General features: G+C 38.3%; 5 protein-coding genes across 5 annotated transcripts; 3 read left to right on the top strand and 2 right to left on the bottom strand.

Moving 5' to 3' along the window:
- Positions 1-2636: 2636 nt before the first annotated feature.
- PHYBLDRAFT_79674 (carbohydrate-binding module family 21 protein) lies at positions 2637-4918 on the top strand. The gene has a single exon (XM_018443489.1). The coding sequence runs from the start codon at positions 2776-2778 to the stop codon at positions 4294-4296; it is 1521 nt and encodes a 506-aa protein (XP_018284143.1). The 5' UTR covers positions 2637-2775; the 3' UTR covers positions 4297-4918.
- Positions 4919-5325: 407 nt separating this feature from the next.
- PHYBLDRAFT_160711 (hypothetical protein) lies at positions 5326-5977 on the bottom strand. Its single transcript, XM_018434236.1, has one exon. It carries the CDS (start codon positions 5860-5862, stop codon positions 5539-5541), a length of 324 nt encoding a protein of 107 aa, XP_018284142.1. The 5' UTR covers positions 5863-5977; the 3' UTR covers positions 5326-5538.
- Positions 5978-9451: 3474 nt separating this feature from the next.
- PHYBLDRAFT_119512 (hypothetical protein) lies at positions 9452-10589 on the bottom strand (the record flags this gene model as incomplete). The annotated part of the gene is made up of 3 exons (XM_018428687.1): positions 9452-9645; positions 9732-9971; positions 10055-10589. 3 exons carry the CDS (start codon positions 10587-10589, stop codon positions 9452-9454), a joined length of 969 nt encoding a protein of 322 aa, XP_018284141.1.
- A 243-nt stretch (positions 10590-10832) lies between these two features.
- PHYBLDRAFT_189429 (hypothetical protein) lies at positions 10833-13845 on the top strand. The gene has a single exon (XM_018439661.1). It carries the CDS (start codon positions 10853-10855, stop codon positions 13724-13726), a length of 2874 nt encoding a protein of 957 aa, XP_018284140.1. The 5' UTR covers positions 10833-10852; the 3' UTR covers positions 13727-13845.
- Positions 13846-17942: 4097 nt separating this feature from the next.
- On the top strand, positions 17943-19586 carry PHYBLDRAFT_175622 (carbohydrate-binding module family 43 protein; the record flags this gene model as incomplete). The annotated part of the gene is made up of 3 exons (XM_018437529.1): positions 17943-18185; positions 18249-18632; positions 18702-19586. The coding sequence occupies 3 exons, from the start codon at positions 17943-17945 to the stop codon at positions 19584-19586; spliced, it is 1512 nt and encodes a 503-aa protein (XP_018284139.1).
- Between the last annotated feature and the right edge of the window lie 1351 nt (positions 19587-20937).

Raw genomic sequence — 20937 nt, 5'->3', positions numbered from 1 at the left:
AACTACAACCACAACTACAACCACAACTACAGCAACCGTCAGGCTACACATGGAATTCTTTTGGTGACAATCCTAATCTTCTTCAGACACAGATGCTGACAGGTGCACCAACAGAAATAAGAGGAGTATTAGGAGGAGGGCCAATGGTTGCTGGTGACAGTCCATTTCAAATGTCTTCTGTGGGACCTCAATCGATGTTCCAGCCCATCTCAATGGGAATATCCACAAACCCTTTTGCACAAATAGATGGCCAGGTTCAACATCAACACCAACATCAACACCAGCACCAACGCCAACATCAATACCAACACCAACCCCAACCGATCCAATCTCCTGGTGGTTCCGCTACTCCTGCTGCTGTTTCTGGAAGCCAATCGCCATATTTGCTCGGTGTATCTCCGGGTGTTAGGTCAGTCTCACCTTCGCCCTCCCTTTCACCAGTGTTTGCAGCCCGTGCTCTGGGTTCAAGTCCCTTTGAGAAAGTAAGTTTTTTTTTTTTGGTTTCTTAAAATAGAATACAATAGTCTATCTTCCCTTTTTTGTTGTTGTTCCTCCTGCTGCTGCTTGCTGCTTGCTGCTGTTATTGTTGATTGTCTGCAGAATATAGATGTCGATAGATAGATGGATAGATAGATGGATAGATAGCAAGATAGCCAGATGTATTATTATATACACCTCTATCTATATAATTTTGTACCTTTTATAGCTTTCTATGCCTGTGCCTGTGCCTGTGCCTGTGCCTGTGCCTGTGCCTGTGCCTGTGCCTGTGCCTTTAGCTTTAACTTTAGCTTTGAAATTAGCTTTGAATTTATATTTACATTTACATTCACATTTACATTTATATTTTATATGTACAAGATGTACATGCATGTGTTTTATGTAGACAGTTCTTATTTAATATTTTTTTTGTTTGGCAGGATGCTTATGGTCAGAGTGCTGGTTTGCCCGCTGATTCCCGCTTTGCAAAACTAAATGCTTTGTTGGCACGAGAGTAAGCTTTGAGAATCTTGGTTTCCCACGATTTACAGCCTTGAGGAAACTGACATTATTATCCATTTTATCTGATCTCCGCAGAGAAGGTATGGACACTTTTGGTAACACCGGCAGTCTCCGCGTCCCAATGTGAGTATTATATATATTATATATATATATTTTGGATTATATTATATTTCTTGCTTGGATTGTGTGTGTGTGTCTGTCGGAAAGAAAATATATTAGATTTTTGTGTGATACAATAATGTGGGCGTCCATTTTATTAGTGGATCTGGATTTGCTAGTGGGCCAGACACAGCGGATCCCCAGAATACTAGCAGTCTTGTCTCGGCCACTTTATCCCAGTCAAGAGAGCCTTTATCATTCTCCCAGGTACCAACATATTTTTATTCAAAAATAATAAAAAAATAAATCCTATATATTTATTCTGCTTGTTTGTCTGTAGAACCGTTCACCCCGAAATCCGTTCATGCCGTACACAGGTTCCTAAAAGCGGACAATACAAAGACTACAATTGGTTATGGATTGGTGGGACACACCTTAATTGTCTATACGTAAAAATGGTTAATCTCTTTTTCATTCACCTTTCCTTTTTCCTGTCCTTTGTCTTGCCTTGCCTTACCTTGTCTTGCCGTGTCTTATTTATTATCATTATTTAATCTTTATGGGGCCAGTGCGCTTTAGTGATAATAATTATAATCAAAATAAAAATATTTTTTTTATCTCAAACGATCTATTCAAAATTCCAAAAAAAGAAAAGAAAAGAAAAAAAAACTTTTTTATTATAAATTATTTATACATCTCCGCAATAAAGCAAAAATTTTATTTATTTCATAGATGTTTATGAAATGCGATATGTGCGTTATGCGAAATTCAAAATGCAAGCTGCACTCTGGCTTCTTACTTGACAATCAAAATAAATAAATAATATTTATTCTTACTAACCAACTTGATAAGTTAAAAAGGTTAAAATATATTATATTATTAATAGATAGGTTGCTAGGTTGCTAGGTTGCTAGGTTGCTAACTAACTAGCTAGCTAGCTGGCTAGATAGATAGATAGATAGATAGATAGATAGATAACCAAAGATATTCATTCATTCATTTAATATATATTTATATTTATATTGTGCATGATTTGTTTACAGACTTGCAAGTACATTGTAAATATTATTGTAATAATCGATAAAGAAGTACAGAATATAAAATTAGAGAGAGAGAGAGAGAGAGAGAGGGGGGGGGGGGTAATTGTTTATGAATTCTGTAGGAAATCTCATGCTGCTGAAAAATATTATTATAATCATAATCACAATCACTATCACAATCATACCTGTATTTTTGGGTGTGTATATCTTTTGGTCACCGCCGATTTGATCCTATCGTTTCAAATCGTCAGAAAATATCTAGAAAATCCATATTCAGCAACTGTCATTATATACATTACATATACCGCCCATGTGTATCACTTACACACATATATATGTATACAAACCTATTATTTTTTTCTCTCTCTCTCTCGCTTTCTGTGTGTCGTACTTGAATTCTTTGAGCGGAAAAAGTGTGATGCCATGATGACAATCAAAGATAACGTAAAATTTTACATACATACATTAATATTTTTTTTTTGTATAAAAATCCAGCCCTTTTTTTCAATCCTTTTTTTTCTTTCTTCTTTTCCCTCTTTATTTCGATCACTCAATACTTCTTTACTTTTATACTTCTTTACTTACTCATTTAATCAAATTGATTAATTAATTGATTAATTGATCGATCAACCCATTGATGATGTCCTTCTCTACATTTCCTCGTCACGAATCATTCGGACCATCTACTTGGAGTAGGTCGGTTGTCTTGAACAAGAAACCTTCCATATTCGCACACGAAGAGCGTGAACCATCACATCTACCTGCTCCTCAACAACAACCAGCAGCCAAAAAGAATATCAGTAATCCCTCGAACCAAAAACCATTGCATATCAACCTCTCCCAACTCACAACCTCTCCATCCCTCAAATCTTCTCTCCGGTCTCACTCTGCACCAACCACACCAACCGGCTCCAAAACCGTAAAATTCAACCCAGTCCATCTCGAGCGCATCTGTCTCTTCCGCAAGACCCAGACACCAAGTGCACTCTTGCAGGACAACCAAGGCCGTCGTCATCCAGAAGACCCCCCGTCCTTCCGAGTCGGCTACCTCAACTTCCCTCCAAGAGAAACCACTGACCGGTCCAAGAACATCCTGGTCGAAAAGAAATTCATAGTCGAGGATAACGCTGTCAAGGGCCGTGTCCAGGTCCGTAATCTGGCATACCACAAGTCTGTCTCTATCAGATACACATTCGACTGCTGGCAGACATCCCATGACATCGATGCTGTCTACAAAGATTCTCAAAACACACAAAGCATTTATGACACCTTTTGCTTCACAATCCCGCTTGTCAATCTCGCAGATCGTGGTCAGGTGCGCGCCACCATAGACTTTGCAATCCGGTACCATGTGAACGGCCAGGAGTTCTGGGACAATAACGACGGCAAGAACTATGGAATCCAGATCCTTGCTGATCCAATAGAAAGCACATACCACAGCCAGACCTATGGCCGTGTTACTGATGTCGATAATCCTGATAACCATAACCATAACCATAAAAATGATGATGATGATGATGTTGATGATGATGATGATTTGAAGATTGATACTCCCCAGCGTCCTAACCACAAAGGACTTGGAAATCGCTATAGCTTTGGTCTTTCTCTCTCACAAGCCAAAAAGGTGGTTTCACCAGCATCTGAGACCATTCCGCCCGTACCATCGGTTCCTATCAAACCATCCGTCCGTGTCACAAAGGAAGCCAAGCCGACAATGCTAGTACAACCACGACCAAAGAAGCCAGAAATGTCTGGTCTAACTACATCTGCAATCATCAGTGGTGACAATAACAGTAGAAACAACAACAACATCAACAGTAATATTGGTCTATCAGCTCGACCAACCAATTCCTCCAATTCTCCTTCCAATTCCACATCCCAATCTCCATCTCCATCTACATATGCACATATCTCACCCGCCAAAAGTCCTGTTGTTTCTTCTCCTATTCCTATCAATGGTGCTTCGGCTGTTCGACACAATCTTTTCGAGTCTTATTACCACTCTGCTCCTTCTAGCCCGACATTTGCATGCCAACCCCGCCATGCCTACATCCAGAGCACGCCTGACTTGGACTCAGAGTCTTATTTGGACCTAGTAAACAAATATTGTTTCTATGGCACCAATTCAGCACACACTCCAATGCCCATCAACAGCTAAAAAAAAAAAAAAAAGACACAATACACCGAAATACCTCTCATTTATTATCTTCATTTATTATCTTCATTACTATCATTCATTTACCATCCTTGTTCTTTTCTTTTCTTCCTTACTCTAGCATCACCTCTTCCTCCCTATCTCTCTATACATATTTCCTCTTCATTCTTGCTCTTTTATTTTCTGTTTCACTTTACATCTATTTATTTATCTGTTTGTCTTTCTTTTTTTATATGATATATCAAAATGTTACTCTTTTAGACTTTTCACAACTGTGTAGTACCAACCCCAACCTTTCCTCTTTAAATGGGCTATGTTCTTTCTATTTGAAGGTAACAATGGCTTTTAATCCCACACTACACAAGCAAAACAAAAAAGTATATATATATATATATATATTTTAAATGTATGTATATGTACACACACAAGCACAAACACAAAACACAAAACACAAAACACAAAAAATAAACAAACAAACAAACAAATAAATAAATAAAATCGCACATTTTGTTTCAACTTTTTTCTTCTTCTCTAAAATATTTATATTTATATATATATATATTTAATGTACGTGTGATTGTAGTGTGTGTAATATAAATAAATTATACCAAGATAAATTAACAACAATATCAACAATAACAACAACAGCTGACTTGTATAATCTGTTATCGTTAATATTCACACATTTGTAATATTTGTGAAATAAATTAAAAAAAAACACACATTCAAATTCTAAAAAAAGAATCTTTTTATATATATATATATATATTTTAATAAAACTAGAAACCAGATCTTATCCAAAGAAGCTAAAGTAAATAAATAGACAAAATGGTTACAATTCTGGACTCTGATAGCGTGTGAATGGCAGTAGACAATATAAAAGACAAAGAAGATGGTCCTACCCACAGGCAACAAGTTAATAGCACGTTCTATCTACTACCATTGATTCACTGACTGACTGACCGACTGATTGGTTAATTGGTTGATTGGCTAATTCGATTGATTGGTTGGTTGACTCACTGATAGATTGATAGATTGATAGATAGAAGGATAAATTTATTAACCAAAGTTTGACCTAGTCGACTAGTTGACCAACCAACTGCCTAGCTGTCTAGCTGTCTAGTTAAGTAATTCTTAATATAAAGAAAATATAGATATATTAAATAACAAAAACAACAATAAAGTGTAGGGTTTCGATAGATATATAGATATATAGACCATAATACCAATACTTCTTTAGTTTGTTTATTGCCTAGGAATCAATAGACCGTTTCTCTCACAATCGGCCTTCAATCTGCTTATCTTTTCCTGCAGAACAATCACTTCACTCCGCAACTGGTCTAATCCCCAAGGATCTCCTCCGAGTGCACCCTGCAAGCCAAAAGAGGGCCCAGTTGCCACAGTCGGTGTGACGAGTCGATGGACCAGAATTGCATTGGTCACAACAACTGCTGCGGCCACAAAGCACAAGAGCACAAACACAAACTGCCTTTCTTTCAGTCGGACACTCAATCCAAAAGAAACAATATTCATCAACAAGCACACCAGTCGCTCCCAACTCATGGCCATTTCAGCACCACCTGATTTCATTCCCTCCACAAGCCTTATCTTCAGTCGTCCAACTCTCGATAAAGGCATCAGGTTCGCCTCTCTAAGAATCCTATCATTCCATACACTCGGCCTTTTGTCCTTGTCTTCGGTCCTCTTCTTAACGTAATCTTCTTCTCGCTGTTGTATCCACTTGGTTCTCAGCACTCGACTCAATCGACCTGCTCCATCTTTTAACATTCTGGACTTTATATTATACTGATTATGATCTACAAATCACACAAGAAAATATATATACATAAATATACATAAATATACATAAATATACATAAGTATACTTGCCTTTTTGCTCTGACTCCTTGGAATCACCAAACTGAAAAGTGACCAGCACATTCACTTTGGTACTATTGTATCTAGTGATACATGTTCGAAGCTTGATCGTCAAACTGTCCCGATGTCCATCAGGTATCTGCAGACTAGTGATAATCGACATATAATAAGGAGACTTGCAATAGATCTGTTCATCTTTAAACTCAATAACAATATTCGTAGTATCGCCTTTATATATATATATTATAACCAATAATAATAACAATTTAATACATACTTTAATATTTTATTTTATTTTATTTATTAAAATAATAATAATCTTACCTTGACTTTTCTTATTGTCATTCGAATTGGCATTCGTATCTTTGGTGGTGATTATATTCTTCCTTGATCCATGATACCAAGTTCCCATGCCAACATCTATTTATTTAATTTATTAAAGTTTATATATATATATATATATATTTAGTTAGTTAGTTACTTGGCTACTTGGTTACTTGGTTACTTGGTTACTTGGTTACTAATAAAAATTTATTTATTTATTTATTTTTTAAAAATAAATAAATAAATGAAAAAAGAAAAAAAAGAAAATTGAGTTTTACCTTCAAGTCTTTCTACTTTGGATAGATACTGTTCCACAAAATCACTGTCAAACAATAACTTGAATGCATTGTCGACCGTTCCAGGTAATGATTCTTGGAGTAAGATGTTGTCATAGTGTTCGTTTTGCTCACAGCATGGGCATTGCGGAAACAATTGCCGAGCATCGGACAAGTTGAACGGCTGATCAAACGAAGAAGAATCCGTAGATTCAGGGTCATTGTTGTCTGAAGAACTGTCTCCATCCTTGGCCACAAAATCAAATATGTATGGCTGGAGCATCTGTCCATGTTTATGAGTTTGCCACAACTGGAAAATTTGATCGTATGCAAGATCTCTCGAAAGGAAAGAAGCGAATACGTGCTATCCAAAAAAAAACATATATATAAGCTTTGGTAAACCTTTTGTTGGGCATAAATGCATATCTTTACTTACTTTTCCATTGGCTGTGTATATGTGAATGGCATTTGGAATAATCATTGCTGTCATTCGTTTCTCTACTTTTGTAATGTCTGAAAATGCGATAACAAGCTAATGACAACAATCAATTGATTATCAAATCAATCAAATATCAAAGCTTGTGGTTAAAGAGCCCGAGTAATATAAGCATCTATTTGGGACTTACGTTGGTAACCCAGCCAAAGATATTGGCGTTAAAGCATATGTGATTTTCTGTAATGTAAAGATGACCCTGTAATAGGATATCTTTCTGCAGCGCACATTTGTAATCTTGTAAAAAATAAAATAAAAGAAAAGGGCATTAAAACATAGATCTCATTTTGGTTGCACTCACTCATTAAATCTTCTTCTATTTTTTTTTTTAAAAATATATATTACTTCATTCCTTATTACCTTCCAACAAAGGATCATTTTCTGGTACACTACGGAATAAGGCATGGAAATCGCTATTCCGATCTTGTGTCGCTAATGGAATCCCGCACGAGCCAGCCATGTCACCCGGACTGTTCAGCCGACCTTGAATTTCTTTGTTCCCATCTTCTCTTGGATTCAAAAGCAGTGAAGACAAACTAGATCTATTGCTGTGATTGCTATTCTTTTCTGTTTTCTCTTCATCGCCAGAACCGTCACCAGAACCACCTCCTTTTTCATCTTCATCTTGTTCTACTTCTTCTTCTTCATCTTCTACTTCTTCTTCTACTTTTTGTTCTTCTTCTTTGTCTTTATTTTCATTCTCATCTTCATTGTTATTTTTTTCCTTTTTCTCTTCATTTCCTTTTCCTTTTCCTTTTCCTTTTTCTTGTTCTTCTTGTTCTTGTCTTTTCTTGAGTCTTGCCTTTAGGGATTCTTCTAATGGTCTCTTTTGGCCTGACAAGGGGCTAAAAGAAGACGAAGAAACAACAGCAGAATCATAAATCTGATCAAAAGATAAATTATGCCCAGTGGCGGGGAGAGCCAATGCTACACTCATAGGCCTCCTTTTCTTCTTGTTATTGTCAGGAAGAGTGCTGGTGAGAACCTGGGCATGCTGGGTGGCTATTGTGGCAGAAGGAGATGAAAGTGTAAAATAAGCTGGATTTGACGAGCGCTGGCTCACAGTGTCTTCACTCTTGCTGACAGACAAGGAGCGCACAAGCGGGCTAGGAGAAATGCTGGAAATCGAGTCTGCTGAAGGCAGTTTTGGTGCATAGAGAGACTGGGGTCGGCACCTTGAACGAGCCGCACGAGGGCCAGGTGTGCTGTTGCTACGGTCTCGAAATCGAATGGCAGATTCTGTAGGAATACTAGGGGAGATAAAGGTTCTTGATTCAACATTTTGAGATGGCATTCCGATGGCCAGAAGAGATAAGAGGTCTGGCATCGTCTGTAAAGAATATTACAAAATATACAGAATATATAATATTAATATATGTATGTGTATGTATATGTATATATAATAATATAAGAATATTTAATATTAATATATTTAAAATAAAAAGAAAAAAAAGGAAGGGGGGGGGGGATAGGAAAGAGAGGAGAGAAGGGGAGGAGGAGAGGTTAATGGGACTGCTGTGCAAATGCTGTGGTTCAAATCTTCATATGGGGCTATATTGCCATCCCACACAAGAGGAAGAAGAAGAAGAAGAAGGATAATAATAATAATAATAAAGAAAGAGCTCAAAATGGTAAATAAATTCAATGACATGTTAATTACGATTGAATTTGGTCAAATATAGAATATCTGTAATATGCACATCTGTAAATTTGTATATCTGTACACCTGTACACCTGTACACCTGTACACCTGTGCACTTTTTACTGTTTAAAGACGCAAGATATAAATTACATACATACATACACACACACACATATATATAGAGAGAGGTAGATGTAAATGCATGTGTAAATGTATGTGTAGATTGTATGTGTTGATATAGTTGTAAAACAAAATATTGAGTGCATTCACCAATCAAGTGTCTTTTTGGTGGGTGGATCGAGTACACCTGTAGGCATACGTGGAGGAGGAGTATAGACAGTCGAAGGATCGCGTGGTTGGATTATATCCGGTGCGTCTGCATCTCTCTGGATCTGTGAAAAGTGCTGCACAACGGTTGGAAGCTCTTTTTGTTCAGATTCTGCTATCTGTTTTCTCTGTAGATTCGATCGTTTTTATTTATATATCAACATTTTGGATGAGATGACTTGTTTTCACTATACAAAACGCACACACACACTCAATAACTCAATAACAAAAACTTACCACTCTAGATTCTTTTCCAATTCCAAGTTGAGGAAGTCCTCGGTTAAGACCTTCGAGAAGAACGCACGCCTTGCAGGTGTCATTTGAAGACATGTACCCGCATCTCTCACATGTCTTTTGACTCGGCATCTTGACAGTTGACTTGATCTCAAATGCCTCTCCAGAATGAATGATATCTAAACAATTCTTGGTAGGTCTATAAGTCTATTCCCCTCAATAGAATACACACACCCCAAAATAATAAACAAAACAAAAAACATACCGACAATCGCACTGGGTCTGACAGATTCAAGGTCTTTGAGAAAAGTACGTGCATAACCTCGGTATGCATTTGGCGAGTATATACATTCGGTCGAAAAATAATCAAGCTTCTTAAAGTATGCATACATCACAATTTCTTTTTCATATGTGTACTTGAATGGCTTTGATCTTCGGATCGAACTCTCTCCCTGAGTTACAATCTCTGTACATCTTCCCAATCGAGCGATATCTCCTCTAAAGACTACACGCACGCATTAATGTTATATATAAGTATATTTATACATACATACACACACACACACACACACACACACAAATACTTACTGTTCATCAATACGGTTTCTGCAATATCATCTGCATTGTGTCCTGTCACAATATGATCTACACCCAGCATTACTGCACCTCTATCCAAGGCCTGACGTCGGAACACTCCGCAGTAAGTACAGTTATTCTTTAGCCCAACTTCTCGCACAATATCATCCATAGTCCAGCCATACAAGTCTCCATAAGACACAATTTTCAGTGGGAGTTCATATTGCTGCTGATTACGTTTGACTGTCTCAAGAGAATCATCACGATATCCTGTGATTCCCTCATCAACAGACAGTAAAAACAGATCCAGGCCATAATCGTATTGTTCATTCAACTGTTTCATCACATGAGCAAGCACCGTGGAATCCTTTCCACCACTAGCACCAATCGCTACTCGTTCACCCCGTCGAAACAGTTTGGCGTCGACAATTGTGTGATGAATCTCGGTTTCAAAAACATGATAAAAGCATGCTTGGCAGATCTGTTGGCCGGTCTTTGGTCTTTTAAGAACTGCTCGTTGTTTGGCACACAGAATACAAAGCTTCATAATTTAAGTAATTATATATCTATAAAAACTTGTTATAGTACAAATAAATCTCTATCTTTTTCCTCTTTTTTTTTTTTTTTTTTTGCTTTTGATTTGTTTTAATCCAGCGTGACTCTCCCTTTCTTTATCCACTAACTAATTCATTCAAAGCCGCTAGTTATTGCCCAGAATTATTATTATTTTTTATTATTTTTAGTATTTTATTTTATTTTATTTTACACGACGATGGGTGTTCTTCATTGTCTGTCATTATCCCTTTCCTAATGGATGTATATAGTTTACTCAACCAGGGCAACGCCAGCCTGGACTATAATGACCTGTGTCGTATCCTCAAAACCAATAATAGCCAGACAACCTTAGAAAACATTACTCAGGCAACCTTTGTATATCCTTCCACACTCGAACAATCATACGCGTTCTTTGATGTCTACATTCAACTTCTTTTATCCATTGAGAGTGAGAGCCAGAAACTACACAAATCCACTATTCAAGATTCACTACGAACATGTATTATGGGCATCATCAAACTCCATGGTTTTGTCTGGTTGATTTGCTTTTCTGCTCATCTCTCCACACATACCTGGCAGCGTCTCTACACTAACCCCGACCCTATGATCCTCATTTACTTGTACGGTCTTGTATTAGCCTCAGCAGACAAACATTCCGCTGAGCTTGGTCGATGGGCAGAGGCATTATTACAGTTTATGAAATCCCAATCCCCAGTTATTATGCTTCACATGTTGATGAGCCTCTGGTCGGTGGACGAACTCAATGGCCATCAAACAGACTTTGCCACCGTCTGGCTAAACACCCTCGAGGCCTCTATGCAACACTCTGAGGCTATGCAGCAATCATTACAAGTAATCTTTAATGTTCTAGCCAAAGCAGACACGAGTTACATGAAAGATACTGTGGATCAGCAGCTGGAGACCTCCCTGAAACGAGCACCGTTCACAGCCAGTGAACTGACACTGGTGATGATCTGGCTGGAAAACAAATGCCGACAAGAAATCGCCTTTCCTCACCTCGCCCAAGCATATTTCACTTTTCAATACACCAACACAATAAAAACCAAGAAAAGGAACAAGAATCCACTTATCAAGAATCTTTTAGAACCCCAACCAAGCGATCCAACCGAACGGGCTGCGATTGTACGTAAAGGAACACAAAGCTGGGTAGGACTTGTCGGGAGCTTGTTGCCGTACGAATTCGAAATGTATTTGAAAGATGCAGTCCGTGTTTATTATCCTACCGAACGAAAGACAATGTTAGACCTTGTTTTGGCCGAATGGGTGATCCGTGACCCTTTCGAATGTCATCGAACGATCATTTTGAACAGTTTGGTCGAGCAATTACAGAGCTCGAAATACAATATCCGAACCGCGCCTTATTACGCTATCATCCAACTTTTTAGCTCTGCAGAGGAGATGGGACCTAGAACAGGCTATGAGATCAAGACTGGAGCAAAGGTGGACCTGTTAGCATTTCAGGCGGGCGAGAAAGATATCACACGTGGCTGCTGTTCTGTTTTGGAACATTTAACATTATCCAACAAACAATACACCCACACCTGCGTCGAGGACTGTATCCGGACTGCGTCTGCAGGGATTGTGGAATGGTACGTTGGCTGGATGGCGCGGGAACACACTCGTCTGGCTACATCTCAAAACCTGTTTGGCGACTATCTGGTCGTGACCCTCAAACAAGCCCGACAACGTGCACTGTCTTCCTGGGTTGTTCCGGCCTGTCTTGAGAATCTCACGACAGATTCACTTGGGTTACTTCTAGGCTTAAATGATGATCCTGACCTTGTCGGTGTATTTGTGGATTATTTTGGACAGGCGTCCCAGCTGGGCACTCGCCGTCTTGTCGACACCCTACTAAAGACCAAACCCAAGGCCTTCATAGACCTTTTACTGGCTTATCTACAGCGCCACATGAACGACACCAAGATGAAATCCGAAATGTCCAGGGCATGGTTCAAAAATCATTTTCTAGCAAGCTTGTTAACAGAAGCAGCTGAAGCAGTATTTGTTCCAACCTCAACTTACGCAACCACATCAATTATGGACGAAAGCCAGCCAAACGTGGCTTCTCAGCTATTGGCCCAGTTGCTGACTGATCCCGATCATTATGAATGGTATTTTGGCACACCTGTTGTTCCTCTTGGCACCAAGGAAAGAAACTTTGGTAGTCGTGATGTGGCCCGTACCCACGATATCATCAGTGTCTGGCACACTGGTCTTGCTTCTATGTTGCAAGAAATGGTCCGTATTCCCGACAATAAGGCAGTAGGTCTTGTTAATTTCTGGCGATCTCTCTGGATCGATTCTGACACCCACAAATTCTCTGTTCCGACCCCTTGGATTCTCCAATGCCTGGGACTTTACGATCTTGCACCGGCCAGTGTCAAGCAGCTTATGGAAGAGTTTTTGCGGGTTGGTCTTCATTCAGTCAATACCAAGGGTCGTGGGTTCACCTTGCGGATGGTTGATCTTGTTATGCTTTCTGATATGCCCGAGGCAGATGAAGTATTTGATTTGTTTGTGCGACTGTTGGAAGAACAAGGCAATACTGTCCAGGCTAAGGAAGAAGAAGCCAAGATTGTCTGGGCAATTACTGCAACTATGGTTGAACTTGCCGAAGAATCCAAGCTAGAGACCGAGCAAAGACTCCACAACAAACCAACCTCGAAAAAGCGCCAGAAACAACCTGTGCCGACTAGACCTAAAGATACTCATTGGAACAAGCGGCGCGGAAGAGGAGGGCGTAAGAATCGTCTGGATAAAAAGGCTGTCGTAGTTGAGGAAGTTGTAGAAGAGACGGTTGTTGAAGAACAGGAAGAAGAGGATGACTGTCTGGGAACCTTGATTGGTCGAGTTATCGGGTTTGTCCTGATAGCAGTAACAGCTTCAGATCGCCACAGTATTTGTGCAGAGACTAGAAGGAGACTATGGCAGTCTCTTGCTAGCTCTCTTTTGTGTTATGAAGCCCTGGATACACTTCGACAACTGAGCTTAAGCGAAGAACTTCAGGAAGATATCCTATCTATAACCGATGCATGCCTGGAAAGATTAAAGACTACCCAACCAATTCTTTGGGAAGATGCTCGACGAGTACTTGGAACAGTGAATTAAATACACAATATAAATAAATAGGATAATGCTCAACAAGTATTTTTGTATCTTATAAAGCGTTCTTTTATAACGTCCTTTAATTGATATATATATATATATATAATTTTTTTTTGGAAAGTAAATTTGTCCAGAGGTGGATAATGAATTCACCTGATGGCAAGACCAAAAATTCATATTGTGCGAAATGTAAACTCGTAAATTCGTCTTTGAGCATCCACAGCCGTTTGTGTAAATTGGCCAAAAATTTAAATTTAGGCAGAAAATTTAGATTTTTTCATCCCCAGTGGTTTGTCTAGATAAATGGTTTGAGAAATTTTAGACATTTATTTAGTATATATCTAAATTTGGCATTTCACTAAAACATTCGAGCAATAAAAAAGATGCGACTTCAGATTTAGATAAACCACTGTGGATGCTCTTAAATGTGTGTTTTTGGTTTGACTTCAATACTTTAATTACAAAGACCGCTGTGGATGCTCTTGTAATTGTATTTTTAGAAGAAGAGGTTCAAGTGAATACGGAGACCCAAACGTCCTTGTTCGTTGTATAAATACCCGGTTCCTTCCCTTTTGAACGCATACTTTCTTCCATTGCATTTCTGAATCTTAAATAAATATATAAAACAGAGACGATTCCGGGGATTGCAGCCAAAAGAGATGTCGCAAGATGAACGGGCATTCCAACCCTCGGGATCAACGACATGCAAGAAGATTAGGATGACCATGGCCTGTGAGCGATGTAGGTAAGATTTTAATCGATCATCTTTGATCCTTGTCCTTGTTTAATTTTGTTTCTAATCTTAATCATGTTATATATTTGTATGCATGTATATGTGTGTATTGGCTTAATTGATTATGATTTATTAAGAAAGAAGAAAGGTAAATAAATTAGAAACAAACAAACAAATGAAAAAGACAAAAAGTTAAAAGATATATATAGTCAATCTTGACTCATGTTCAAGAGAACCAAGTCCAATGAATGAGATATAGTCAAGTGCGATTTTACTCATCCTTCATGTACTCGTTGCCGTAATTCCCAAGGTAAATAAGATAGGAAATAAATATTGACGAAAGTTTATTATAGAAATATATATACAAAAAGACTTTTTGGTTTGATGGTTATTATTGTTATTGTTATCATTATTATTATTTATAAAAAGAAAATGAACAGCACACATCTTGTGTGTGTGTATGTGTGTGTGTGTACATACATATATACATACATATGTAAAAGCACCTTGCCCTTATGATGGTTCCTCGACTCGGATTGATGTTTTTCATCTCATGAAATTAAGAGAAACCGTGAGTGTTCTTGAGGCCCAGATCCAGTCAATCGAAAGAGACCTTGGAGATGTGCGGTCGAAACGCCAGTTAGATAGATAGTGCCCAGACTTTTACTAATTTTAATTCAACTACCCCATCATCATTATCATTATCATTATCAAACCTGGAAGAATATAGCCACAATCTATTGGATTGTCAGGCACCATGGTCCCTGTCACTTACTCCCCAAGGACTCCGGATTGATACCAATATAATCAGCCTTCCCGACCTACATGCTCTCTTGCTTATAGGCATGTCCAAATTGAGTTCTTGTCTGATTGGGAATTCCAAAGCCAAAGAAGATCAAATTATTGTAGATTCATATGATGATAGAACGACGACTCTTGTGCGCAAAAAGGAGCCGTGGAAATCACATCTCAAAGTCTTTCCACTGTCCAGCACATGGGAGGAATCACGCGGCCATGATCAGTCTGGGCACACAAATCAGTTTAGAGATGAAATCACAGCAGACGAACTTGACCATAGTGCTGTACAGAATATGGTGGAAATTTATGACAAGTGTTTTTTGTGTCTGCCATGTACACCAGATAACTCTATCCCTCAACGTTTCCAAAGCAACGCACTCGACCCTCTGTTATTTTATGCTATTATGGCCTGGTCAGTCCATCATGGTGCGGTTCATCATCACTTGTTTCCGGGCCATGACCCCAACAGAGTAGGTGAGCCTTACTTTGAAAAAGCTAGGGAGCTCCTAAAAGCTCGGTTTATTGTGACCAGCTTCGATACTATGCACAGTCTGTTAGTTATGGCTATCTATGCTGGTGGGAAAAAAGGAGGCGATAGACCTAGCCAAACTGAGTCAGAGGGCTCTATATATCTCGGATTGGCAGTAAGAATGTGTCTTGATCTCAAGATGCATTCCCCATCAAAGCACCACGCCACACTTGAGGTGAAAAGAAACAGCCGGATGATTTGGGCATTATATTTTATCGAAAGTTTGTGTTTGATCTACACCGATCGTACTAGCTCATTGCGATCTGAGGGCATGCTACAGATTGCTTATCCGAGCTTGATAGGAGATGAGGACGATGAGACGATGTACCGAGTCAAATTTATGATCCACCGACACAAGATCACTCGCATATACCGTTTAATGATGGACAAGATTGCCGAAGAAAAACCGCTTCTGGAATCTGTTTTGGAAATCGATAAGGAGCTAAAGGCTTGGTGGGGCAGCCCTGCCGCCACATCTGTGTTATCAGGGTGGAGATGTCCGTCGACGTGTTCGGAAAACGCGTTAATCTGGTGAGCAGGCATATATTAAGCTTAATGCCGAATATAACTACCAGCGCTGCCAGCTTTATCGGTTATTTTCCCGGGCAGATTTAGAATATCAGGCATCTGCAGTGAAGCTTGTGTCATCTGATGTGTGCCTTCAGGCAGCGAATACATTGGTAGAGCTACTTGAGTGCTGGGTTCAGCTCGACCAGACTTGGTGTCACTTTTCTCTCGAAACATTCATGATGGCTGTGATGATCTATGGTGGTTTTCTAGAGCCAACGTCAGGTCAACAGGCTTATGGTCAGCATCAACTGTACAAAATTACGATACTTTTAAAGGCGTCGACTGTGCGCTACCATTCATATGTGGTTGGACTAGTTAATCAGATCGAGTCGCTTTTGCCTACTTACTCACCTTCAGCTGTTTATTGCCCTGGTACTTTGTTTGCTGCATCGCCACCGTTGGATAAGGAACTTGGGATTAATTCATCTTTGGAACATCATGATTTACCAGAAACCACAGCTCCCATGGGCGTACCTAAGTTTGTGTATGGTAATTTAATGCCGTACTACAAAAACGATCCGACCCTTGATCTCCACACACAAGACATGCGCACAGTATTATCTGAACCAAAACAGCAATATTTTATCCCTTATACTCAGCACCAGCGTCATCGTAATCATCATCATAATCAAGAGAAACACCAGGATGAGAAAGCACTGAAATATGAGGAGGAAGTAAGGGCTACTAGTGTGTCTGTTCAGCATGTTATTCCTGATCTGTCACTTGTGCCCATGCACCCTACACAGCAAGTATTAAATTCTCCTCTAGAGCAGATTCAAGTGGTTCATCCTTTGTATGAAACTACATCCACCATAACATCACTCTTACCACATCCACGGCCAGAACTAATTTCGTCCCTCTCTGTACCATTTCCAAGCTCTGGTTTGGATGATTATTACTGAACTTATTTGTAGACTTGATTAGATATTTTGCTTGGAAAACAAATCATTTCACACCCCCTTACAGTATGTGTAGATCGATTAATAAATATATATATATATATATATATAACAGGAATAGTATTTGCCACTTTATTTTTTATTTTTAATTCTTTGGGTTTCTTTGAGTTTCTTTATAAAAATGCATTATTTATTCATTGAAACCAAATAGTCACTTTCTTGTTTAGTTTAGAGTAAATTATTATTTTAACATTCCAAAGCCTTTTATATATATATATATATATATATATATATTGTATCCTTGGTATCCTTGGTATCCTTGGTATCCTTGGTATGTCTTTAATTGTTTTCTTTCTTTCTTTCTTTCTTACTTACTTTACTTACTTACTTCTTTTGGATAAGGTGTGATTAGTAATAAAGAGCCAAGCTACATAAAAAAGGTGGATAGATATGAAGCCAGGAGGGAAAAAATAGTTAATCTGTGCATTACTATCAAGAATCCATAATTACTAAAGAATCCTTATATATGTGTGTTTGGATTTCTCTGTCAATTATTGTATTATTATTATTATTTTTATAAAAAGTCTATAAAAGAGAATTAATATATTCCTAATAAACTACTTGTTGATTGTTGTATTTCATTCTATTGTTTTCTTCTGCCTTTCTTTTCTTTTTTTTTTTCTTTTTTAAATGAAGTTATTTTTCTTAGTGCTCGTTTTTCTGGCAGGGTCTGTTAATGCCCTTCACCCAATAATTATCAAGGGCACAAGATTCTTTGACAAGGTTACCCAAGAACAATTCTTTGTCAAAGGCGTATCCTATCAGCCTCGAACCAACCATGTACTGATTGATCCACTTGCTGACCCAGTGGCTTGCCGGCGTGATTCTGCTCTGATGGCACACCTTGGTCTAAATGTAATTCGAGTTTATGAGGTATGTTTTGTAATTAAGATTTGAAATTTTGGATTGATTATATTTATTATTATATATATATAGGTTGATCCTGCCAATAATCACGATGAATGTATGAAATCTTTTGCAGATGCTGGGATATATATTTTATTAGATATCGCTACACCAAAATTTTCTGTAAACCGAGCCAGGCCTGAGTATGATGTTCGCCTATTACAGGCCTACCGGGCGACTATTGATGCTTTTGGAGACTATAATAATATATTCGCTTTCTTGGCTGGAAATGAGGTGACCAATGATAAGACCAATACGCTTGCATCTGCATACGTGAAAGCTGGTGTACGCGACATCAAACGTTATCTAAGGGATACTCGGCGCTATATCCCGGTTGGTTATGCGAACAATGATGATGGTGATATCCGTGATGCTATCCGAGATTACTTTAGCTGTGGTGATCCAGATGATCAGGTAGAAATAAAGAAATGATTGTTATAATATTCCTGCTAAATATATATGTATATATGTATATATATAAAGGTTGACTTTTTTGGGGTTAATCTTTATGAATGGTGTGGTAAATCAACCTTTGAGAAATCGGGTTATGCAGACCGGACGCGAGAGTTTGACAAATTCAACAAGCCGGTATTTCTAACCGAGTACGGTTGCAATCTTGTGTCTCCCCGTGAGTTTGGTGAGGTGGAAGCGATTTACAGTCCAGCCATGACAGGCGTCTGGTCTGGTGGTGTTGTGTACGAATGGACTCAGGAGAACAACAACTATGGTCTGGTGCAACAGAATCCAACGAACCTTACTCTCTTGCCAGACTACACCAATCTCAAGGATGCCCTTTCCAGGGTATCGCCACACAAGACGCACCTCCAGGATGCGCCCGAATCTGGTCAGGAACAGGTTGATTGTCCTGGTCTTTCTGAGGTGTGGAAGGCGTCGTCTATATTACCTCCGACGCCTTTGAATGAGACATGCACATGTGCCAAGCAGAATGTGGTCTGTACAGCCTCGGACAAGATTCCAGATATCGAAGACCGGACGACAGGCATTGATTCAAACAGCAGTCTGGTGGTTGGTGCACAGATCGACATGCTGTGTGGACTGGTATCCTGCGAGGCAATTGGCGGAGATGCAAGTGCTGGATTGTATGGAGTGTACTCTGGGTGTTCTCCTAAGCAGAAACTGAGTTTGCTTTACAATGAATATGCAACAATGACAGGGACGTGCGATTTTGATGGGTTTGCACTGGAGGCTACTCCGCATAGAACGAGTGAGGATTGCTCGAATAAGGACAAGAATAGAGTTTTTCGCCCGAAGCCTTCATTGGTGACACCTACTGAGGCTGTAGCTGGCCGGTTGCGGCCTTCGATTATTTTGGTCGTTGGACTTGTTTTGGTTTTCATGCTTTGTTAACCATCTTCATTTATTTATTTATTTATTTATTTAATTGTAGTTTATAATTTCCACTCCCACACAGACAGATATGTCTTTATATCATTCCTGATTTATATTTATATATATAGATATAGACATGTCACTTGGATATCTTTATACATACATTACCATCGTGCAACACAGGTCTGTGCACCCTTGAGCAGAAAAGAGAAAGGCAAAAGATGAAAGCCAATATTATTATAGTATTAGCTTCAAAAGAAATAAGGTAGACAACAGTAATACACGATTAATTATTTGTCATTAGAATGAATAAAGAAGTGTGATAATTTTTTCACAAGAATATATCTATACATTCTTTATACTACACTTTTCTTTCTCTCTCTCTCTCTCTCTATTAATTTGCCTTTGTTCAGCATGTTAGTTACAAAAGAGAAAGAGTGATAGAGACCCTTGCAAAGAAGGGTATAAGATAATAATACTAATAATACTAATATAATATAATATAATACAATATAATAAAATATAATGTAATTAATATTCATAAATAAGAAAGGTCGGACACAGTGCTCCGTCCTAAAAAATTATATTTAAATAAATAAATTTGATCAAACAAGGGCGTACCTGTAGAATTATTATTTTTTCTCTTTCTTTTGAAATAAAGGTATATTTATTACTAGAATCATAATAGCCATAGCCAGCGCTTATCAATATCTTATATTTGTGTATACAAGGTCAAGCAAAGACAGCCCCTAAGCCAAGCCAAGCTAAGCTAAGCTAAGCTAAGCGAAACTACGACGTTAGATACAAAAAGGAAACCAGGGAAGATGGTTACAAGCCATCCGAGTTCTAAAAAGGTTTTTGCCTCGGTAAAGGTGTTGCCGGAAAAGCATGCCGATCTTAAGCTAATCGCTCTTATATATTTATAGAGTTTAAATCCTACAGTACAGTACAGTACAGTACAGTACAGTACAATACAATAACATACAATAAAATACAATATCATATCATATCATATCATATCATTTTATATACCTTTATTTTACACTTTTTTTTATTTTATTTTTCATAATGACCTGATATCTCTTTCTTTCTCTTTCTTTCTTTCTCTTCTCTCACTCCCTCTCTCTCTCTCTCTCTCTCTCTCTCACTCATTCACTCACTCACTCACTCACTCACTCACTTACTCAGACACTATACCTCTCTTTCATTATTATTACACATAAAGAATATATATATTGATATATATATATATCTTGAAAATAAAATATAAAGGAAGAACAAGTCTCATTACCATCTTTGCCTTTATCCTTCAAAGCTTTTAACAACAAAAGATCAACAACAAGAAAGGACCTCTTGTAACCTATTTCTT

Source organism: Phycomyces blakesleeanus (assembly GCF_001638985.1).
Source record: "Phycomyces blakesleeanus NRRL 1555(-) unplaced genomic scaffold PHYBLscaffold_39, whole genome shotgun sequence".
In the NCBI taxonomy this organism is placed as follows: Eukaryota; Fungi; Mucoromycota; class Mucoromycetes; order Mucorales; family Phycomycetaceae; genus Phycomyces; species Phycomyces blakesleeanus.
Note: the sequence above shows the minus strand (reverse complement) of the source record. Positions and strands in the feature narration are given on the sequence as shown.

What these genes read in the sequence shown, in the direction of transcription:
- PHYBLDRAFT_189429 (XM_018439661.1), top strand. Translation starts at nt 10,853, where the DNA reads ATGGATGTATATAGTTTACTCAACCAGGGCAACGCCAGCCTGGACTAT.
- PHYBLDRAFT_79674 (XM_018443489.1), top strand. Translation starts at nt 2,776, where the DNA reads ATGATGTCCTTCTCTACATTTCCTCGTCACGAATCATTCGGACCATCT.
- PHYBLDRAFT_160711 (XM_018434236.1), bottom strand. Translation starts at nt 5,862, where the DNA reads ATGGCCATGAGTTGGGAGCGACTGGTGTGCTTGTTGATGAATATTGTT.